Below are 21,163 nucleotides of genomic sequence, written 5' to 3' on the forward strand. Positions count from 1 at the left end.
GCAAGAGTTTAAGGAGATGGAAACATACAGTGTGTGCCATTTTTTGAATTAAGTAACAGAATGATTTTTAGCATTGATATTATTATAACAAAGAATTTACAATCATCTAAAATTTTATTTATTTGTTTCCTCTCACACAAGCAAACAGTAATTAACAGAAATTAACATTAAGGCAAATTATTTCAATGGTATTCCACTTCATTTTCTGTGCTTATTTTTGAAAAAAAATTTATGGAAATTCACTAATTCAAATTGAATTGATTTCTTTAACTCGTGTATTATAAAATAATTATTCTGAACTGTAAACAGATGATATATAAGTCTTGAATATTTGGTGTAATAGTTATAGGGGGTTAAGTTAAAGACTTTCCAGAGCACTTACATGGTGAAGAGTAGTCCATTTTACAGTTGCATGCTTGGTTGCCAAGCCTTTGAACAGGAGTGAGGCTAAGGGTGACCTTGTTATGATACAAATGTTGTTGCTTTTGAAATGTGAATTACTTTGTTATCGTTCTAACTAGATACTGGTCTCTATCACAACAAGATCACCTTCAGCTTCACTCCAAATCAAAGGCTTGGCAACTAAGTATATAACTCTAAAATGAACTAATAGGCCATTTTACAGTTGTGTGCTTAGTTGCCAAGCCTTTGATTTGGAGTGAGGCTGAAGGTGACCTTGTTGTGATAGAGACCAGTATCTAGTTAGCATGATAACGAAGTAATTTGCATTTGAAAAGCAGCAAGGTTTGTATCATAACAAGGTCACCCTTAGCCTCATTCCTGTTCAAAGGCTTGGCAACCAAGCTCACAACTGTAAAATGGACTATTACAAGGTTTTATTGTGACTGGAGCAGGCACTTTAACTGAAGCCTGTCATCTGCAGTCTAGCACTGCCTGTGTGCCAGTTCTCATGAATGGGTTTTGCCTTACAGCCTCTTTTTGTTTTCTCCATTGGTGGTTGCTAATGGAAAAAGTTATTGAACTCTTGGATTGCAGAGTGCTGAATCAACGTAATTGTACCAGAATTGACCAGTTAATAAAATATATTTTATACATAATATATACCAAATTATACATATTTCTGAAACAAAAAAGCTTCTCTCTGAATTTGTAGCTTGGAAATTTGGTTTGCTGTGCAAATCAAGCATTTTGCTATTAGGTAATTTAATGACACATTTTAAAGTATCAACTGAATTCTTATATGAAGAATGTAGGGGATCATGTTCTGTCTCTAAAATAAGCCCTGCATAGTGTTGCTGTTTCTTCATTGCATTCATTGATGACAGTATTGTAGGAGTAGTGTGCAGTTGTAGGTTTCAAAATTCTAATATAGTATGTAAGCTTGTAACATTGCTTAGAAATACAAAGTTTACCAACATCAGCCAGCTTGTTGAAACACTCATTATTTTGTTTGTCCATGCACACAAGCACTGACTATCATTGGCTAAATGTTAAATTCATCCTAAAAATTTGGATCAATGTCCATATCTAAGCAACTGCACATCTACCCCTCCCCCAATCCAACAGTAACCCTACAATATTATTAGTTGATTGTCGTTGGGTTACAGGAGGGGCTAGAATGCAGTTGCTCAAATACTACGACTGAGCCGACATCTTTTATTTTGGTTTACTGTGATTTTACCCATTTTTCTCTCCAGTGGATTGAATGAAATTGAAAGATAGATTCCATGTTGCCATGCTTCTGTTCAGTAATTGACCACAGATGATGTCAGATTATAGTCAGAAACAAAAGAGTAATGATGTCAAAATGTGGTAAGAACTAAAAATGATACACAAGGTGCAGCCAAGTGTGTCACTGATGTTCTTACCACATTGGACGTCCTCTGTGATATTTTGCTAAACATAACCATGACAACAATGGATTGTATTTGTTTTATATATCATCTGTGCATCTCTTCTCCAATAGACCATAGGTAAGAACCAATCCAAATGCATGAATGGAATACTGGCAGGCAAAGAGAAACAAATCTGTGTCCTGATTGGCTATGCCAGTAGGAAAGATAGAACTTTCGGATCAATATCAATAGGCAACTGCCCACCTACCCCTCCCCTAAATCAACCAGAGTCAATTGACAACAACTTGAGGTTAATGTTGGGTTAGGGGAGGGGTAGGTGGGCAGTTGCCCAGATACTGATATTGATCCGAACTTTCTTTCCCACTTGGGATCATCCCCTTTGTTACTCAAAAAACTTAATTGCTTCTACTATGGCTTGTATGTACACTTTGGAAATTCCTGGTAGCATTTTTATAAAATATCGCAATTGAATCGTAACGCAGTCCAAATGTACATCTTGAAAACAGTCAAGACAAACGACACAATTTTTCCCATAAAAAAGAGATCCTTTTATACTAAGCTTGTTTGTCATAATGGCATAATGGCTGGATAGTAAAAGATTTTAACCAAGTTTCCGTGTCTTTTTGCTTTCATGGACCTTATTAGCGCTGCAGGACGCACGTTTCTCTGCCCGCAGGAAGATCTGAAACGAGTCGGGGAGAGGTTTGCTGCGGTCGCATCCTTAGCCAAGATTTCATGACAATTTTGGCTCCCAGGCGGCCTCGTTTTATTCTTCAGTAATGTATTTGCGACTTTCCTATCATTTGCGTGTAGATTTGGCGAAAAATTATAAGTTGGGACGGTGGATCGTTAACGTGTGGAGAGAAATCTTTGTTTACGTTTACGAACTTAAACATGACGATTTAGATGAATCTTTCGTACTGACGAAGGTCTTTTAGCTCATACAAAATTTGAAATAAGAACAACCAGTTAACGCAGTACAGTAAAACAATTTTATTAATGATACCCCAAATTGCAATCAACATTATGACCTTAATTTTACAATTTAAAAAAATCTAATAGCTAACACAAGTTTAAAATATACAGTTCGTAAATGCATTCAAAAGATTATTAAGCTTATTATAGAAAAAAATCTACTATTATTATGTCTTATAGGATCTACTAGTCTAATTAGGAATTTCGATCCAATTCATTTTATCTAACAAATATGACAAAACAAGCGTTTTAAGACCCTGAATTACAACCTAATCGTGTGGCGATGTTTGGATGTCACGCAACACTCTGTTGCGTGACATTCCAATGAAAGACTATTACTTGAGAGGGAAATTAAAATTTTGAAATATATTTCTAACACTGAAAAACAACTGTGCTTGTCAAACGACTTTCCCCTTTTACTTCCCCAAACTGAACATGTTAAGATTTTAACTGAACCTATACGACATGAAAATTGGGGAAAACGAGAAGTCGTTCCGAACGGTTGTCTTTTATGTTTTTGTTATCGTTCTGTTAGCAAAATTTGAAACAGTCTTTCGACTTTTGTGCTCGAATGCTTGGGTTGGAAACTATAAAAATATTTGTGGAAACTAAATACTTTCGTTTGAAGAAAGTCATTGATACCATTAGATTTTCCAGCTTTTAAAAAAGTCAGGGTAAATAACTCCCTGATCCTCACTGCCGCCAGTCATTTTTTGTCTCCTATGAATTTTTTAACCAGAGCATTTGCAGTTTCAAATGTTTCTGTGATGCGAAAAAATGTCAAAGGAAGACGACATTGTGCTCAAAAGTATAGAAACTACGGATTTTGAGATGACCTGTCCGGTTCTAAGAAATATACTTGAGGTAGCCTCATTCGATACGTAATCGATAATCAATCGGCAGCTCGGTGTACATTAGACCGACATTAGACTAACGGGGAATTGGCGGACAATAGGTGGAGAGTCGGTAAACCATCGCCCGACCAACTTAAGTTTGATCGAATATCGGGGCTATTTATAGTACAAAACTACTAGGAAAAAACGAAAAACGTCTTTCAATAAAGTTATAATTGTGATAAAGAGGTATTAATAAACGCCGGACAGGTAATCCGTACCGCAAGTTTGTAACGCTTTGGCCACACAACAAACGTTGATTTGAGATTACAAACGAAACTTGAGCTATGGCATCAAAATTAAACATAAATAAGAGGAAAAAAATTAGAGAAGTCAAGCGGTTAGGCTACTATAATCTCATTAAAATACAGAGATTGTGGAAATGGGTGCTACTAAAAGGACGCTAAACCATTCGAAGTTTTGAACCATTTTTTTTTTTTTAATTAGCCTCAAAAACGGTCAAACAGACAAAACAAAACAAAAAATTGTTTTGACTAAACTAAAGAAAGAGGCAAATACTATCATTTTCAACTTAAATTCCTGAGAGAAAAGTACTCCAAACTTTCACGTATCACAAACTAACAACCTCAAACACAACTGCAATGCAAATTGGTAGCAAACAATGGTACTTTTCCTAGCAACTACGTACCATGGCAATTGTTCCATGTCCTAGTGACGCAGTGTTCTTGTAATGATTATGAAACGTGCTTTCACAAGAACTAATCATTATACTACGAGGTGGTTAAAAAGTAAATACGCTATAACTATTTTTCTCGTATTTAGTGAGCTTTTTTATATTCCAATCTGGACATTCTTGGCATTGAAGCAGCAGTACTCAACTGAAAGGGTTTAAGATTTGGTGAAACGGCTTTTAACAAGTACAAAACTGTCACAAACAGCTTATTTTGACTAGAAGCATTTGTGTCGAGGCAAGAAAAAGGTTATTAAAAATTCAATTTGTTTTATATTGGTCATAGTCAGGTCCGAATCCAAGTTGTCATAATTACCTACGACTGACGTGACAGCCGCTGCGCCGCTGATTGAAGCTTCAGTGACGCTGAAGAAAGTTTCTTCTGTACTGGTAACACTCTGGGGTACAAGGCATGACGACGCTTCTTCTTTTTGCTGGCAACCCGGTAACAAACAGTACAACGGCTGACACGACTCAGGATATTTCCAGGTTTTAGGGTCTCTGGCGTCTGTGCAACGAACATCTGTCCAACGGTGGAGAGCCAGAAGCTGTATTTGTTAGCGAAATAGTGACAGGTACCACGACCATGGCATTCAAAGAAAGGATTGTGGCGGAATTTTCTGAGACAAGATCCCGGAGAGGAAAGCGATTGACCACTACCACTTCCACCAGCACCAGTATGCTGAAAAGAGGAGCAGGAAAAAAACAAGCATAAATGATGATATATGCCCCAGAAAGCATGTCCTTTATCATCTCCACCACCGAAAAGGACATATACGCATGTGACCAAAAAGAGTCAAGTTAGGACGCCGCCATTTTGAATGTTGTTTAGCAACCTGGCCTCAATCTGTGACGTGGCGAAGTCGAACTCCTCTTTCGTCTATCTATCGAGTTAAGCTTAAAGGCATTCTAAACTCAGATAAATAATTTAGACGACAATCTTAGCTGCAGCTGTTGGTGAACCACGCGTTGTGATTTTGCATGTGCGGCGAGAGATAGACCTCCAAATCAAATTTAGGAGATACTAGGAGCTTAAGCTCCTTGAAGAAACAAAGGTCAGTACTGGCATGTTCAATGCACTAAAAACATCGGAACTTTTAAAAGTTCCTTAAAAAGACCGAACATTTAAACAAAGTTCAGCCAATGTTCAACGAGACCGCGTCCCAAACGATCCTCATATCAGATGAACAATTTATCTGAATTTTTTTTTTTTATGAACAGTGTCAAGAGGACCAAAGGCTAGCAGTGGAAAGGACATTTATTTCATTAGTTCAACCCTCTTGTGGAGAAAGACTAAGGCCCACTAATTGTGTAAAACCGTGGTTAGGCTTATATTTCGAGTAAATAACCGGCCCTAAGAGGTTCTATCGACAGATACGTGAAACAACCAGTTGTTGAACAAATGAAAGTCCTTGAGGTGTATAAATTGGCCTCCACAAAAAAATACACTAGTCTGGTCCTATGAGCCACTTCAGCCGCTTGTAGAAGTAAGGTGCTTGAAAGGATGCTTTAACTAACGTATTTAAAGTGGCTTACCATCAAGAAGCTGAATCCATTCCAAATGGCTTGCCAGCCGGCAGGACAGTCTGGGTTTTGTGTGGATTGACTATGAGTGGCAACAACAGGCCCAGGTGCCTCACACACAGCACACCTACTGACAAACGGCTCAACAGCGGGAGCACTGATTGGCATCATGGGAATCTGTATATCTGTGGTCAGCCAATAACTGTAATCGTTTCTCGAAGCGTAGTAGCACTGTTGGTTTATGTTACAAAAAAGGTATGGCATGGTGGTGAAACGTCTCATACACGATCCAGACGCACCGAGATCTTGTCCATGAGAAGTATCGTGACCTTGAACGTACAGCAAACTGTAGCCAGTCCACAGTCTAGTCAGATTCAGCGGACAGTCAGGTATTTTAGTAGATTGGCTGTGGACCACCAAGTGGTAACCTTCACCTGTTGCTGCCTTACCTATGATACCCGTGGGGCCTGGTTGACCAGGTAACCCCTGGTCTCCGGGGAAGCCTGGACTTCCCTCTTCTCCTGGAAGTCCTGTTTCGCCCCTTGGTCCTTTTTTCTCTGATGGTAGACCGGGCAGACCATTGTTACCCTTCGGGCCTTGAAGGTTGCCAGGAGGGCCTTGAAAAGACAAAGGAACAAAAGACATCACAAGTGCCAACGTAGTTCACGAGCTTGATACTGATGAATACTATGGTGATAAGTGATGGCTTGGAAATGTGCAAAATAAACAGTAAATCGCTTTGAGTTAAAAAGGAAATGAATGTAGCATCCCCTTTCCGGACGAGGTAGCTGACGTACATTCCTAAACCCTTAAACAAGACTGCTTCGACAGCTCGTTAGGGCTGGGGAGTACAAAAATATTTTGTATTTGTATTTACACGTCGTTTCGTGACTCAAAAACGTTTCTGTCCAGGCTCTCAGCCATATCTGTCTGCCTCGTGGAAAAAATAACTTTCCAATTACCTTGGGGTCCTGTCTCGCCCGGGATTCCTTCCAGGCCAGGGATTCCTGGCAGTCCAGGGCGTCCCTTCTCACCCCTTGGTCCTGGAGTGATGGTGGTTGGTCCTTGTTCACCTTTCGGCCCAGGGTTGCCTGGCTCGCCTGTTGCGCCCTGGCTACCAGTGGTGCCATTGTTCCCTTAAGGAAAAAAGAAGGATAAAGTTAACCCTTTACATCAGTATGCACATTCTCCATACTGCCCTTTATACATTTTCTCAGAAGCTGAAAAGGAGAATTTGTTTAACAATAACGAGCTGTTTTAGTTAGTGATCATTTCATCTGTTCTCTTGACCTCGATGTTTGATTCAAAGTTGATATCGAAAGGAGAAATTGGATGCCGATCGCTTTTAGGGGTTAAAGGGTCTAAACACGTGCTTCGATCTTACACATTTGGAACATCGGGAAAAGGGACACCAAAACGCAGTCCAATGGAATGTCGCGATGAATCATTCGCACGTTGTTGGGAAAATTTTGAAATCTGTGGCGGCGACGGCCACATAGCGATGTTATACAATACAAAAAATGTAACGAGGAGAACAATGGCTTTGCACATATCTTTTAATTCTGCGACTCACCCTGTTCGCCTTTTACTCCAATAATTCCGTTAAAACCAGGAGGTCCCACTAAACCTTTGGGTCCTCTACGTCCTAGTGGTCCCATATCTCCCCTCTCTCCGCGAGCACCTGCTTCCCCAGTTGGGCCCTGATCACCAGGTGTTCCTGAAGAGCCTGGAGGTCCATTGACACCAGTAATGCCAGGAAGGCCTTTTTGTCCTCTAAGGCCAATTAAACCAGTCCCACCTATCAGATGCGAGATACAATAACAACAATTATTACCGTGTAAGTTAAACTTAGGAAACCCAGTCCGTGTTCGCGGTTTCCGAATGGAGAGGCCATTCCAACGCAGGTTCCACTAAATATACGTTATTGAACATGCGCGAGATAAGGATGGCTGGATATTGGCCGAGATCTTTTTTTGCGTCTTTGTGGACCGAGACGAAGTCAGACTTGGTTAACAAAAGATTCATAATACCGTATAGCCAAAAGACTTCGCTTTACTATGAATCAAGAACGAATCATTTATTTCGAGAGTCGGGAAAGAAAGCCAACTTTATTTGTAGCAAAATAAACCCACGAGAGTCGTACACGTTTTCTTTCGACTGTACATCAAACTGTCTATCAGACTCCATCGCCGCTATGGTCCAAAACTTACGAACTTTGTGAATCCGCTCGACGAATGCGGGCTCTAATGCAGGCCATCCTGAGCGAGCAAGGTAGCCAATCAGAAAACAAGGTTCACTTCATATCGTCAAGGGTTATAGTAGTACTTGCTACAACCTGTAGCAGAGTTGCTGTCCCATAAATGGATGCTTCCTCTGGATAACGGTTTCCAATTTCCTTACTCCCTAATTTGTTTATACTCAGTCTTTGATGTTGACCCATCCCATGAAACAATCTGGCTACAAAATCTGAAAGCGATAATCGCGTCATTTAACCCTTCCCACCCCCCTAATTAATGGCGGCCCTCTTTTTTACTTTTCATCAAGGAAAAAAAAGTTCTTGTTCTGGACAAAAAATTCCTGCAGAAGTAAAAAATGCACACAACTGACTTCGTACCTGGGGGTCCAACGTCTCCAGTTTGTCCCCTCACGCCATCTTGCCCTGCTTCACCTTCCGGCCCTCCTACACCATTTAACCCATTTAAACCGTCAGATCCAGCTTCTCCCTGGTCTCCTTGATCGCCTCTGGCACCGTCGGGTCCAGGATCTCCTTTTACTCCCGGTTCACCAGAGATCCCTGGCATGCCCCGTGCACCAGTTTCTCCTGGGGGGCCTAGGGCACCCTGATCACCGATAGCCCCTGTGATACAAACACAAAACAATTGAGACACCTTCTTAACTCCAACAGGTTAACACTCAAAACGCAAAACGAAGAGGCAAGGTTTCCTATGTAGGTCTTCGCATACCTTTTGCTCTTTCTGTAAACTTTCTTACTTTTACACATTCCCAAATCTTTTAAGAATTATCTATAAATAATTACGCCATCAGACGACGATTTGTGCATTAAGTATCACGATGACCAAACCTTTCTGAACGTTTCACCGCACATCCAATGTAAGGAATCGAATTGTCGGACGCAATGAACCTACTTTTCTTTAGAAACAAACCCAGCCAAGAGGCCAACCTATCACCAATCACCAAGCCATTAAAACTTAGAAAAAAATACACTAATAACGTATCCGTAAATTCCGAAATTGTTGTGCTGAATGAAGAAAAGTGTAATTTTTCTCTTAGGAACTTAGCAGCTACAAACTCTAAATTCAGAGCCCAATTGTATAAAGGGCGGATGACGCTATCCAACGAATAAATCGCTATCCGGCTGATAAGAGATGGTAAAACGCATGGCGTTATCCACCGGATGGAGATTTATCCAGTGGTAGCATTATCCAACCCTCTAACAACCGGGGCCTGGTGAAAAACCCTACATTCTTTTTGCTCCTACCTCCCTGCCCAGGGGGTCCAGTGGCTCCACTCTCTCCCTGTCGTCCCTCTAGTCCTTGGTCACCATTTAAACCAGGCATACCCATTTTTCCATCCGCTCCAGTATCTCCTGGGTCACCAGACGGAAGGGACACGCCGTCTCCCGGCAGGGGACCTGGGTCACCCTTCGCCCCTTTGATTCCAGGAGGACCTAATAAATAACCAAAACCAATTGTGAGTAATAGGAAGATTTTGGCGTCTTTCCCCTGATATTGCACCTCTAATGAAAAAGAAGAAAATAAAGTCATTTTGAAGTGAACGTCGTCTTTTACTTGGCCAGTTTGTTTATTTGAGACTATTTGTAATTTTTACGAAGCCGTCCCCTTAGATCTGAAAAGGATCATCAAGTAACATCGAACTCTCTCTACAACTCTACGTGAAGTACAATTTCATTTGTTATTCAATTTCCCTTCAACTCCCGGAAGTGTTTAACATGCAACTTCTCCCTATAATGATTTTTAATTATTCAGCATACAGGTAATTAGAGTACTCAAACCTATCAGGTAGAAGTTTTTTATCTCATCTAATTTACGACTGAGGACGTGTGTAGCAGCTCGAGGGGAGAATTACTATCAGATTTTGTTAATTGAAGGGTTCACTTGCAATAGTTATGCCCTGTCTTAACTTACCGGTTCCTCCTTGTTCGCCAGGTGTGGAGTTTCCTGGGGGGCCTGGCAATCCATCATCACCTCCTTTACCACGGAATCCGTTTAAACCTGGCAATCCAGCTTGTCCTTTGGGTCCACGAAAGCCTTTTACTCCTGGTAGGTTTAGCCCAGGTTCACCAAACAAACCTGTGGAAAGGACATAAAAAAAACTTTGATAAGATTACAGGCTTAATTGACTCTTTTTGAGATAAAAATTTCTTTCTAGCCGAAATCTTTTCTTCTAGTATGTACCACAAAAGTGAATACCGCTTTTCCCGCGCGCTAATTGGCTAGTTCGGAAGTAAATAGCAAGTAATATTCACCTCCGAGCAGATAATGACACAAAACCGCGCTTTAAGAGTTTAATTTTCGACCAATTTTTAGTATATTGAAAGAAATAATTTTTTGGTATTTTTTGGTTTATGCTAAAAAAAATTATTCACCTCAGTGTCGTTGAAAGTGATTGATATTTACCTCTACTTCGGTGAATAATAGTTAACTGTTCGCAGCAACACTTTAAACAGCACTACCCTTACCATACATGTGTCAAGGGCGAGGTCAGCGAGGGGACCTTAAGGTAGAATTGCACCCTTTCTATCGGTAAAACGTGACATTCCATATTGTCGTGTGGCTAGAAAATTTGTGTTTAACCCTTTAACTCCCAGATCAAATTTTTAATTCTCCTTTCTGTCAACCATACAATTCTTATCATGTTAGTTCAGAGAATTTAGTATTGAATCAACTAATTATCCCCAAATTGATATTTTTCTTAATTCTCATCACTTAACTAGTTGATATTGTATTGATATTGTAAGGAGAAATTCTCTCTTGGTCACTCATGGGAGTTAAAGGGTTAAATATTTGCGGATTTGCAGATCATCCTCGACCTGCAAAAGTGGCTTCTGCATAAAAGTGAAAAAAAAAATCCGGCAAAATAAAACGCTGTAAAATGTACCAGTCTAAGTCGAATGAGGAAAAGTCTACATGTAAGTCAGGTGTTGATCTTCATTCTTCGTAAAATCATCTATCGAGTGACTCCCATCTACACAAACTATGCACGTTAAAAATTTTGAAATCTTAAGTTTATTTTCTTGTAAATATTCCACGGGCTAAAAACACCAAATCTTTAACAACTTCTTCCCACTTTTTAGTCAGAACAAATAGGAAGACAGAGAACTATTTATTTCTTTAAAAAAAATATATTGATATCAAGAGACACTTAAAAACGGTCCAGTAAAAGTACTCCTTTACCTGGCTCGCCTTCAGGTCCGGGGAGACCAGGACTGCCACTTGCTCCAGAGTCTCCACGAGGACCCATATTTCCGTCCATTCCATTAAATCCTGTCATCCCTGGACCACCAATTGTACCTTTAACACATTAAGAGATGGAAAATTTAAATCAGTACGCTACGGAAATATATCTTTTTAATTTTCGCACACTCGATGGAGCTGACGAGGAGTTAGGGCATTGGACTTGAAATCCATTGTTCCCACCTCAGTGATGCCAATCATTTAGTTGTCACAAGACCCGATCAACTTCCAATTTGTCTACCTCCTGCTTATAAGGGTTTTAGATCACGTTCACATATACGGAACGTTTGTTTCTCAGTTTGCCTATAATAATGGACCTTGAATTTCGATAACTGAAACAGTCGGTGGCGTTATGGGAAACGTCAAGCACAGTCGTTTTTGTGAAAACTGTTCAGTGTTTTCATTTCAAACAATTCTCGTTTTTTTTTTTTTTTTGCTGAAAAAGGCCACATGTTCAATAAGAACGCACCCATAGTAGGTGTGGCGGCAGTTATCAATGACTGTGCATTACTTCTCGGCGCAGAATAAATGATAAGCAAGATCCAACTTATGAAACAACTTAAAGGAGACCATTAGAATTACTATCTTTAGCAAAAAAATAACTGCTTCACCGGAATTCATTCATTTGTTTACCTGGTTCACCGACAGCTCCTGCTTCTCCTGGAGGTCCAGGTGGGCCGTCAGGTCCGACAACACCATTATTGCCACGAAATCCAGGTTGTCCTTGGACACCTTTTGATCCTTGTTCACCATCCAGTCCACTAAGACCGGGATCACCAGGCAATCCCGGATCTCCAGGATCTCCTCTAAGTCCTTTCGAACCTGGAGTTACTAAGCCTAGGCGAAATGATAAAAAAAGGCTTTTCAGAATTTATAGCTCCTTTTGCTAATTTCACCTGTTGGATATTGCAGTTTAGTAAGTTGCAGGCTTGTGGTTAAAAACATCTTCAGCCATGGAGCGTTTTATAATCTGCTGTAGTCTCCGCAGCTTAAACCAGTACTTAAAGCTCGGGAAACCACACCTCGTCGAGTGTCACATACTCGTTCGCACCAAATAAGGATGTAGAAATCACGCTAAACGATCAAAATGGACCAAGACGGTTAAGATCCTCCCAATCGTTTCCATGGGTTAGCCTTATTTGTGCTAACCCCTTGAGACAACTGGCTGCGAAGGGCTGTTGTTTGAAAATTTGAGAGCAGCCAGTTAATGTAACAATTTTTAAAATGGCGCCTAGTGGGAAACTGAAACATCAGTTTGGCCAGTATTTGTTTCGAGGGGCTTTGATTCTTACGAGTGATTAACATTTACTTTCTCCTAACAAAATCACCCCTAAATCACACATTACTGACACAAGAATTACGGGAATGATCACTAAATAAAGAAGTTGTTGATTATAAAACAAATTCTCCTTGTCAGCATCTTAGAAAAGGTGCGGGGAACAGTGTGGAGAATAACCATGCTGATGTTAGGGCGTTAAGTGTTATCTGTGGGTCTTGTTCTCAGTCAATCCTACACTGAATTTTCATCTGCTCAACGGCAACATGTTCCAGTGGTGGATCTTTTCTTTAACCCTTTACACCCCAATGTCATTATGCATATTCTTCATACTGTTTGTTCATACATTTCCTAAGGTGCTGACAAGGAGAATTTGTTTGCTGATCATTTCCTTCAATCTCATGACCTTCATGCGTGATTCAGGGGTGATATTATAAGGAATATTAAATGCTAGTCACTCTTAGGGGCTAAATGGTTAAGTTTCATACCTGGGGGTCCTTCATCTCCAGTGAATCCTTTATCTCCACCCTCGCCGCGAGTACCTGGTGGCCCTGTGGGACCCGGATCTCCTTTAGGTCCTTGATTTCCTGGCATCCCTGGGAAACCCTCCGCCCCTTCTCCTCCTGGTTCACCTGGTAAACCTTTTGGTCCCTTCTTACCAGGATCGCCAAGTGGACCTACAGAGCAATAATGGATAAATGGAACCTAAAAACGAAAGCCAATCACTCCTCTTGCATGTTACGATCTTTTATATGATACTATCTCTATGAAACCTTGAAAAATTGCTCAACATTTAAAACTCTCCGTTCTTCTGAATTTTTAATTCCGATGTTAAAATAATTTGAACTGACTTTCTACGAAGTTTAAAAGTTTTCTTAAGAGGTTTCATAAAATTTAAGGTACGTTAGCCACGGGGGATCGCTGGTTTTGCTAAGTAACCCTACGTATTACGTGTCGTTAAGTTCATAATAAAATTGGCCATAGTGCAGTCTAAGGCCCATCCGAAACACATGCTTCTCAAAGATTACACAATTTTTATTATATAGCTACTGATGAAATACCAGGATTTTTCCTTTTACTAAAAAATCATATCTTCATCGCGCGCAGTAAAGATACTATTTTTATATTTCACGTGTGAGGATATTGGTGTCGCCATGGTTACTAACATGATTAGCCAATTACAAGAGAGCTTCCCGCTCAGGCGCTCGGACGGTTCTTTTGAAATTTCATTCACAAAATGGCTTCGAGGTGTGTAGGAATTTCGCCAGTATCTACAAAATAAACATGGCCGCTTGGGGATACGAATTTTATCTTCGAGTGCTGAAAGTATCTCTTCTTCGCTCACTCGTGAGAGATACTTTCAGCACTCGAAGATAAAATTCGTATCCACAGCGGCCATTGATTATCCTCTAAGTAATTTTTATGTGAAATTTCCTTACTGTCTGCCATATAGTTCTTGTGAAATACTGTATTTATTCGGCTATAAGCCGAGACCCATTCATTATTACAAGACTGAATTGTTAACTACGGGAAAACCTAACATTCTCTGAAAAAAATCACATTGATTGTCGTAAATGAGGCTTTGACGATAACACACACGCGCGTATACAACAGATTCAATGGTGATTTAATATGCAAAGGACAAAAAAGCCTCTCTCTCAGAAAACACACGCGAATTAATAAATATTACCCGTAACTAACTATTCAATTAAAAAGTAACGAATCATAACTCGGATGAATTAATGTAATCCAAAACAGCGAGAATCCTGAGTTTAAAGCGTCCCTCGGCTAGTACCAGAAATGGAAGCGCCGCCATTCCGTCAGCCTTCGCACCAAAACAACAATTGCATATTGTGTTTCTTTACTTTAGCTCGGTTTATAAGTAAATACGTCCCGATTTAGTAGAGTTTCCATGCGCTGGAAAAATTTTTTTTCAAAATCCTTCGGCTATAAGCCGAGACCCCCTCTAGAGCCCAAATTTTAATTCACTTCAGTTTTAATTTGTGTAAAAATCGCTCGGCTTCTAGTCGATTAAATACGGTAAGTTTGGAGAATTTGGTATTGGATCAGCTAATAATCCCCTAATTCATATTTTTCTTTATTCTCATCACTTGTCTGCTTGATATTGTATTAATATTGTAAGGTTTAAAGAATACCTCTGCAACTCCTCTCGACAGTGGTTCTAACGAGATTCCGAAGTTCGGCAAAGCTTTGTGTCCTCAAAATGTCATCATTGTCGGTCACTAACAAACGCAGCTGATCAAGGTCAACACTCCCAATGGCAACAGCAATCACTTTGACCCCGAGATCTTTAATGGGTTGTATGGCATCAACAAGGGGTACTTGGTCTGGAGCAACATCTGTTCCTGTTTGGTTACCATCTGTTAGTAGAACCATTACCTGTGTAAGAATAAGAAAAGAAAACCAACTGAGTGGAGTCCCATTCGGTCTGTAATCATACGAGTGATAACAAAATCGGACGACCGTACGGCGGAAGTCCGATTTGTTTATCACGAGTATAATAACAAACTGTCCGATTAATCACGAACTTTTTCGCGTCGCTTCGGCAAAGGTCCCTCAGCGTTACAAAGAACAAAAGGACTATTCTTTAATACTTAATGTGAGAAGTTGAGCCGGAACAATAGGCCATTTCTTGATACGATTGGCCATGTGTTTCGTTCCTGTTAACCCTTCAACTTCCACCAGTGATCAATTTGATAATTCTCCCGACCAATTCCACACTTCATCCAAAAAAAAAAGATAATATACAAACCAATCAGCCAGATATAGTTACCGTGATAGAGCACCAAGTTCTCCAAAATGGTGTTCAAGTAGATGAATATCGGATACAAAGAAGTTTTTCAAATAAGATCCCGAGAGTCCACAGGTTAACCCGTTACACCCTAGCATTAGTATGCATATTCTCCATAGTCAGCTCAATACATCACCTTAGGCGCTGACAAGGAGAATTTGTTCAACAATCAAGAGCTTCCCTAGTTGGTGATCATGTTCTTTATTCTCTTGACCTTAATGTGTTATTTAGGGGTGATATTGTAAGGAGAAATAAGATGCTGATATGAGTCAGAGGGTCAAAGGCAAGAACCCCCTGCACTCCTGGGCTCAAGCTGAAATCTCAAGTAAAACTAGTCCGGGCCTCCCCGCACACAAAAAGCACACATTGCTGAAGTATTCAAATCCGCGATAAGTGGATAAAAACAGTCCTTGGTTAAAGTTGAGACATTTTACCTTTCTGGATGAATTCCTCATTCCTCCAATTGCTGCAGTAAATAATTCCTGTGAGGCAACCTGCAGGGCCAGATCGATTCGTGTAATACCCTTGGTGTGTGGTACTTTGTCTACGATCCTTTTTATTTCTTCTTTATCATACGATTTGTCAAAAGCTAGCTCCATTTTGGCGCTCTTGCTGTATTCAATGACACCGACATGGGTGAGAGCGGGGCCAATGCTGAGGTATTCAATAACGTCCTTTACATAATCTTTCACCAACTGAAATTCGTTTGGGAGAATACTACGAGATGCATCCATGAGGAAGGCATAGTCAGCGTTTTCCTGGCCACACACTGAAGTTAAAAGAGATTGAAAACACAATTGAGAAAATACCGAGATTTTAACTCAAACTGAAACTTCTTGGTAAGCACCAGTTTGACAAGATCCGAGTTCAACATGCGTTCTTCGTTAGAATCCGAACTTTGCTTAAGGTTTAGTAAATTAACTTAATTAAAGCTTAACTGAAATTTGACATGGATCTTTCCTGACGTCATTTCTCACTCAGAGCTGGAAGCCAAGACAACGCCAAACTGAACCGAGACACGATCCCCAAATATTAAAATTACAAAACGAATCTTTCGTAGAATATCGAGGAAGCGAGGATAGGTTATCCGATGCTTTGCACCCGTAATTCCCTCAAAAGATGCAAAATAGTGAGCAAAAAAGTTGAAAAAAATATATATTTCCCCACTCAGAAACTTGCACATCAGTGATGGTTACATGTGATTGCATAATTAAGCTGTGCTTGCTCCGCTTTGCTTTGCAGATCATTATTGCTCTTTCACGCTCAAAGATAATGGTTGATTTCAAAGATTAACACTTAAACTCCAAGAAGAGATTAACATGAAACTTCTCCTTAAAATATCCATACATATATCCAGCAAACGGGTCATGAGAATATTCAAACTTATAAGGTAAAAGGCATTATCCTGATCTAACAACAAATTCTTGTACCTAATTTGCAAGGACATGTGTAGCAGTTAGAGGAGAGAATTTACATTAAGATCTTGGGAGTTAAAGGGTTAATGCAGTGTAACAAAAGAAAGATTCAGCTGCTGTACTTACAAATGACTCCTGTTCTTCCCTTCATTCCTTGTGGACCTGGGTTACCTGGGTCACCACGAGGCCCATCGTCACCAGGATTACCCGGAGGACCGTTTTGTCCAGGTGTTCCCGGCGAACCTGCATCTCCTTTTGAGCCTGGTTCTCCTCTCTCGCCTAAGAAAGATTTGAACTTTCGAGGATTGTGTAATTAAGCATTTTATCCTTAAATAAATTTTGTTACGTTAAAAAGAAACCCTTCTCTCAAACCTCGTACTTAATTTTATACTTTGTTTGTAAGAAACTCGAATTTGTTGTGAATTTCTCTTGCCTTGCTTTGTTGTTTGTTACTTAGTATTGTGATCTTGTGTATTATCTTTGAACTTCTTAGATATCAACATATGAAATGTAAGATAAAACGAACTTAAAGAAATCACAAATATTGCCCTTGTAAACACTGAACAATGTGTCAGCAAAATGATAGAGCCAAGATACGATGCTGAATATGAGGCTATAACCGCAACATTAATAAACTTCGTTACGTGTGGGCTAAAACAAACCTTTAGTTGGGACACCTGGTAGACCCATAATTCCAGGTTCACCCGGAGGACCGCTTATGCTGTCACCAAGCTCTCCCTTAGTTCCCTTATTTCCTTTGGGGCCCTGGGCTCCAGGCTGTCCCGGCAGTCCTTTCGGCCCAGCGGAACCATCCTCTCCATTAGCACCTGGGTCACCTGGAAATCCAACCACGCCGCCTTCACCTGGGACCCCTATTGCGACAGAAAAACGATCGTTAAAAAAACAAGCAAAGAAACAAATGGAAGTTAATGGCGACTTTATCCGTTTGAAACTTCAATCTTGTTGAGAAAAGGAACAATCATAAACAAAAGAAAAAAGGAAAGGAAACACAAAAAATAATACCAAAACAAGCATGCTCTCCCCAGACTCCCAAGGCCGTGCTGACACTACGAAGTTTGCATATCGAATCCCCATATTACTCGTACCTATGCTTCGCATATCCACGAGTTAAAATGTCAATACTTGTGAAAGAATATTTCGTGGCTTGTTGCATAAATGTAACTTGTAAACTTCCGGCTGGGAATCGTTCTCTGTTAGGCGACCGCACTAAAAACACCTTGAACTTTGCTAACAGGATTTTGAGCATGTTTCTCAACGCATTAACTTGAAAACACCGAAAGCTATCTAATGATTCATTTGGCAGTGATGAGTTGCCGCGTCAGACCGGCATCGAACTATTTTCTATACACAAGTATATGAAGACCGATCCAAACCTGAATATAACTGCAAGTTAATTACTCACCTCTAGCGCCTTTCTGTCCGTCTTCACCGTCTTTACCTTTGGCTCCATCTTGACGATCACCAGGTTCACCTGGCATTCCCTTTGATCCATTTCTTCCTGGTGGTCCCTCCCATCCGTCCATTCCTAAGTCACCTTTGGCTCCCCTTTCACCTCTACCACCTATAGATCCCTTTGGACCTGAAAAGAATTCAAATCACAGTTCACCTCTGTGACTTGTCCGAACCAGTACCTGGTGAATACGACTGTCTGCATTTAAAGATAATTTGATTTTGAGTTAATAATGCAACTTGGCCACCGTAAAGATTTTTTTCAAACGTGAAAGCTGACGTTTGAGCGTTAGTCCTTCGTCAGAGCGGCAAACGTTCAAGACGTCAGCTTTAAAAACTCTTTACAGTGGCCAAGTTACATTACCAACTCAGTTGAGTTGATAATGAGTTAATCTCGTGACAATCTCCACCGGTGCAGCACCATAAGTTTCTTTAGAAACTTAACTCCTTTATTTACTTGTCCGAATTTAAATTCGCTACAGCTTCTTTACGTGGTCATTCCTCTAAGATAGAGCTCACATTGAGATGTATGTCAAACATTCATGACTGTACTTCTGCTACAGCGCGAAAACGGCACTGGAGGTAATGATGTTTAATGCCTTCAGGATAAAACGTATTTCCCTACAAACTAGCTTAAAAATAAAGAAAAGGAAGCTTCTTGCCCTCAGGGTCGATTGAGTGACTGTGCCAAAAAAGAATCTATATATTTCAATGTGCATTGGCCTGGAAATCGATAGACAGCGAAATTCTTCCTGACAACGTTTTGTAGGGTTTACAGACAACATCAATTCGGTTTCTTGGGTATTTGAGTTTCAATTTGAAAGACATTAGAGACATAAGCGGTCTAAGAATTCTTTGCACAAAGGAAAGATCGAATTTTATTGGACAGAGCGTACATGCTGTGACTAAATAATGCTCTAGTGAGCATCGTCATCAAGACTTCTTTTTCGGTTTCAGTACCTGGAGGACCGGCGGGTCCAGGGGGACCTTGAGTATTCTCTCCTGGTATTCCCTTGTCCCCGTCGGCTCCCTTACTTCCGTTTACGCCTCTCGATCCTTGAACTCCAACCATTCCCGCATTTCCTTTCACTCCTGCTGTACCGTTGTCACCTTTTTCACCGCTTAAAAGCTGCGCTGTAGATATGAGCAAAGAAAAAACGGAAAATGTAGTGAAAAGTCGGAAGTGAGAAGTGAAAAATGAACAAAAGTGAAAAGTGGGAAATGAGAGGTGGTAAACAAAAAATGAAGTGAAAAGTGAAAGGTGAAACGTAGGAAATGGAAAGTGCAAAATGAGAGGTGAAGTGAGAGTGGGAGGTGAAAAGTGGGTAAAAAAGGATTAAAGAAAAATTTTCACACAGTAAGACCTAATCGATAGGCTTAAACACCAGCGGTACATAAACCGTTTCTATAATTAGCAACGTAGAAATGTACGTGGCTCCTGCAAGCCCACAGGTTTGTCGAGAGTCATGATACCTCTACGGGCCCTGACGCTTAACCCTTTAACTCCCAAGATCTCATTAGTAATTCTCCTTACTGTCTGTCATATAGTTCTTGTGATGTTAGTTTGAAGAATCTGGTATTGGATCAACTAGCAATCCCCTAATTAATATTTTTCTTTATTCCCATCACTTGTCTGCTTGATATTGTACTAAAATTGTATGGAGAAATTCTGTCTTGGTCACTTGGAGTCAAGATGTTAATCATAAAAACAATAGAAAAGGAAAGGCCTGCATTTCTTGATTTTAAAGCTTGGCCAACGTGTAGAAAGTCACGGTCGTTGATTTTGCCTTTTACGAAAAAAAAAAAAAAAATGGGTGGGGCATTTGAACACAATTTTCCCCCGGGAGGCGGGAATTTGTATAAGTTCAGACGTCGCGGGGTGGCCCGGAGGAGTGGAATGTTGAAGCTTCGAATTGATCAACGCATTACAAGAATGCAAGACCTAAAGCAACTAAGGCGATTAACGATGTACGGCTGTTTTACCTAGATCACTCGGACTTGTGCTTTCTCCCGTAGCTCCTTTATCTCCTTCGGCTCCCTTCTCTCCTTTTCTACCCATATCGGGCACGGGTACGATGGGACGATCACCTTTGTCACCAGTCTCACCTTTGGAACCACGGTCTCCTGGTAGACCATTTGTACCTGGAAAACCATCAAGACCCTGAAAGGTGAAAGAAATGTCAGCGAACGAGCCACAACGCTTACCCTGAGGAAGGGTAGGTCTGTAAGTTTCCTACCCAAGGACACATCACCGTGACCCCGGAACTTTCGGTCCAGCTCCCAGCATGTGAATACTCTTTCTGTCAAATTCTTGTACAAAGAATTAGTTTTTTGAGATTTGTATTACTTGGGGAGTTACATTAACAATTATAGTGTACCAAGACTTCCAGGGATTATGAACGAAAAATTATTATTAAAAGGTTTAGCCGTTGTTTAACGAAATTGTCTTCTAAACTATCTCGAATTTAGCTGAGTCTTTAATCCCAACATTTATTTTTGTAAACAGTGTCAAGAGGGCCGAAAGCTAGCAGTGGATTGACTTATGTTTAATGAAAACAACCCTCTTATAGACAACACGTAAGGTCCACTGAGTAAAACCGCAGTTTGGGTTGCATCTCGTGTAAACAACCAGCTCAGTGAGTCTTATAAATAAAGGGGGTAAGTTTCTAAACAATCTGTGATGCTGCGTCGGTGGGAGAGTATAATAACTGGTTTTTACAATATGGTTTAGTATAGTATAACAATATGGTTTTTTTAAACTGAGTTGCCAATGTAAACTGGCCACCAAAAAGAGT

The 21,163-nt window shown here is 40.3% G+C and overlaps 1 protein-coding gene across 2 annotated transcripts in view; it reads right to left on the reverse strand.

Moving 5' to 3' along the window:
• Window positions 1-2,795: 2,795 nt before the first annotated feature.
• Window positions 2,796-21,163, reverse strand: part of LOC113675325 (uncharacterized) — a 40,266-nt gene continuing 21,898 nt past the window's right edge. For both annotated transcript variants that reach the window (XM_089209198.1, XM_089209197.1), the window contains exons 26-42: window positions 20,352-20,529; window positions 19,329-19,502; window positions 18,322-18,498; window positions 17,561-17,770; window positions 17,025-17,177; window positions 15,918-16,252; window positions 14,828-15,071; window positions 13,160-13,348; window positions 12,029-12,232; window positions 11,336-11,452; window positions 10,067-10,231; window positions 9,400-9,588; window positions 8,515-8,757; window positions 7,474-7,698; window positions 6,863-7,036; window positions 5,913-6,517; window positions 2,796-5,058 (exon numbers count right to left, since the gene is read on the reverse strand). In XM_089209198.1, the coding sequence (XP_089065324.1) occupies window positions 4,693-5,058; window positions 5,913-6,517; window positions 6,863-7,036; window positions 7,474-7,698; window positions 8,515-8,757; window positions 9,400-9,588; window positions 10,067-10,231; window positions 11,336-11,452; window positions 12,029-12,232; window positions 13,160-13,348; window positions 14,828-15,071; window positions 15,918-16,252; window positions 17,025-17,177; window positions 17,561-17,770; window positions 18,322-18,498; window positions 19,329-19,502; window positions 20,352-20,529 (3,948 nt within the window). In that variant the 3' untranslated portion in view covers window positions 2,796-4,692. The remainder of the gene's footprint in view (window positions 5,059-5,912; window positions 6,518-6,862; window positions 7,037-7,473; window positions 7,699-8,514; window positions 8,758-9,399; window positions 9,589-10,066; window positions 10,232-11,335; window positions 11,453-12,028; window positions 12,233-13,159; window positions 13,349-14,827; window positions 15,072-15,917; window positions 16,253-17,024; window positions 17,178-17,560; window positions 17,771-18,321; window positions 18,499-19,328; window positions 19,503-20,351; window positions 20,530-21,163) is intronic.

Source organism: Pocillopora damicornis, chromosome 6, assembly GCF_964200805.1.
Source record: "Pocillopora damicornis chromosome 6, jaPocDami1.2, whole genome shotgun sequence".
Taxonomy (NCBI): domain Eukaryota; kingdom Metazoa; phylum Cnidaria; class Anthozoa; order Scleractinia; family Pocilloporidae; genus Pocillopora; species Pocillopora damicornis.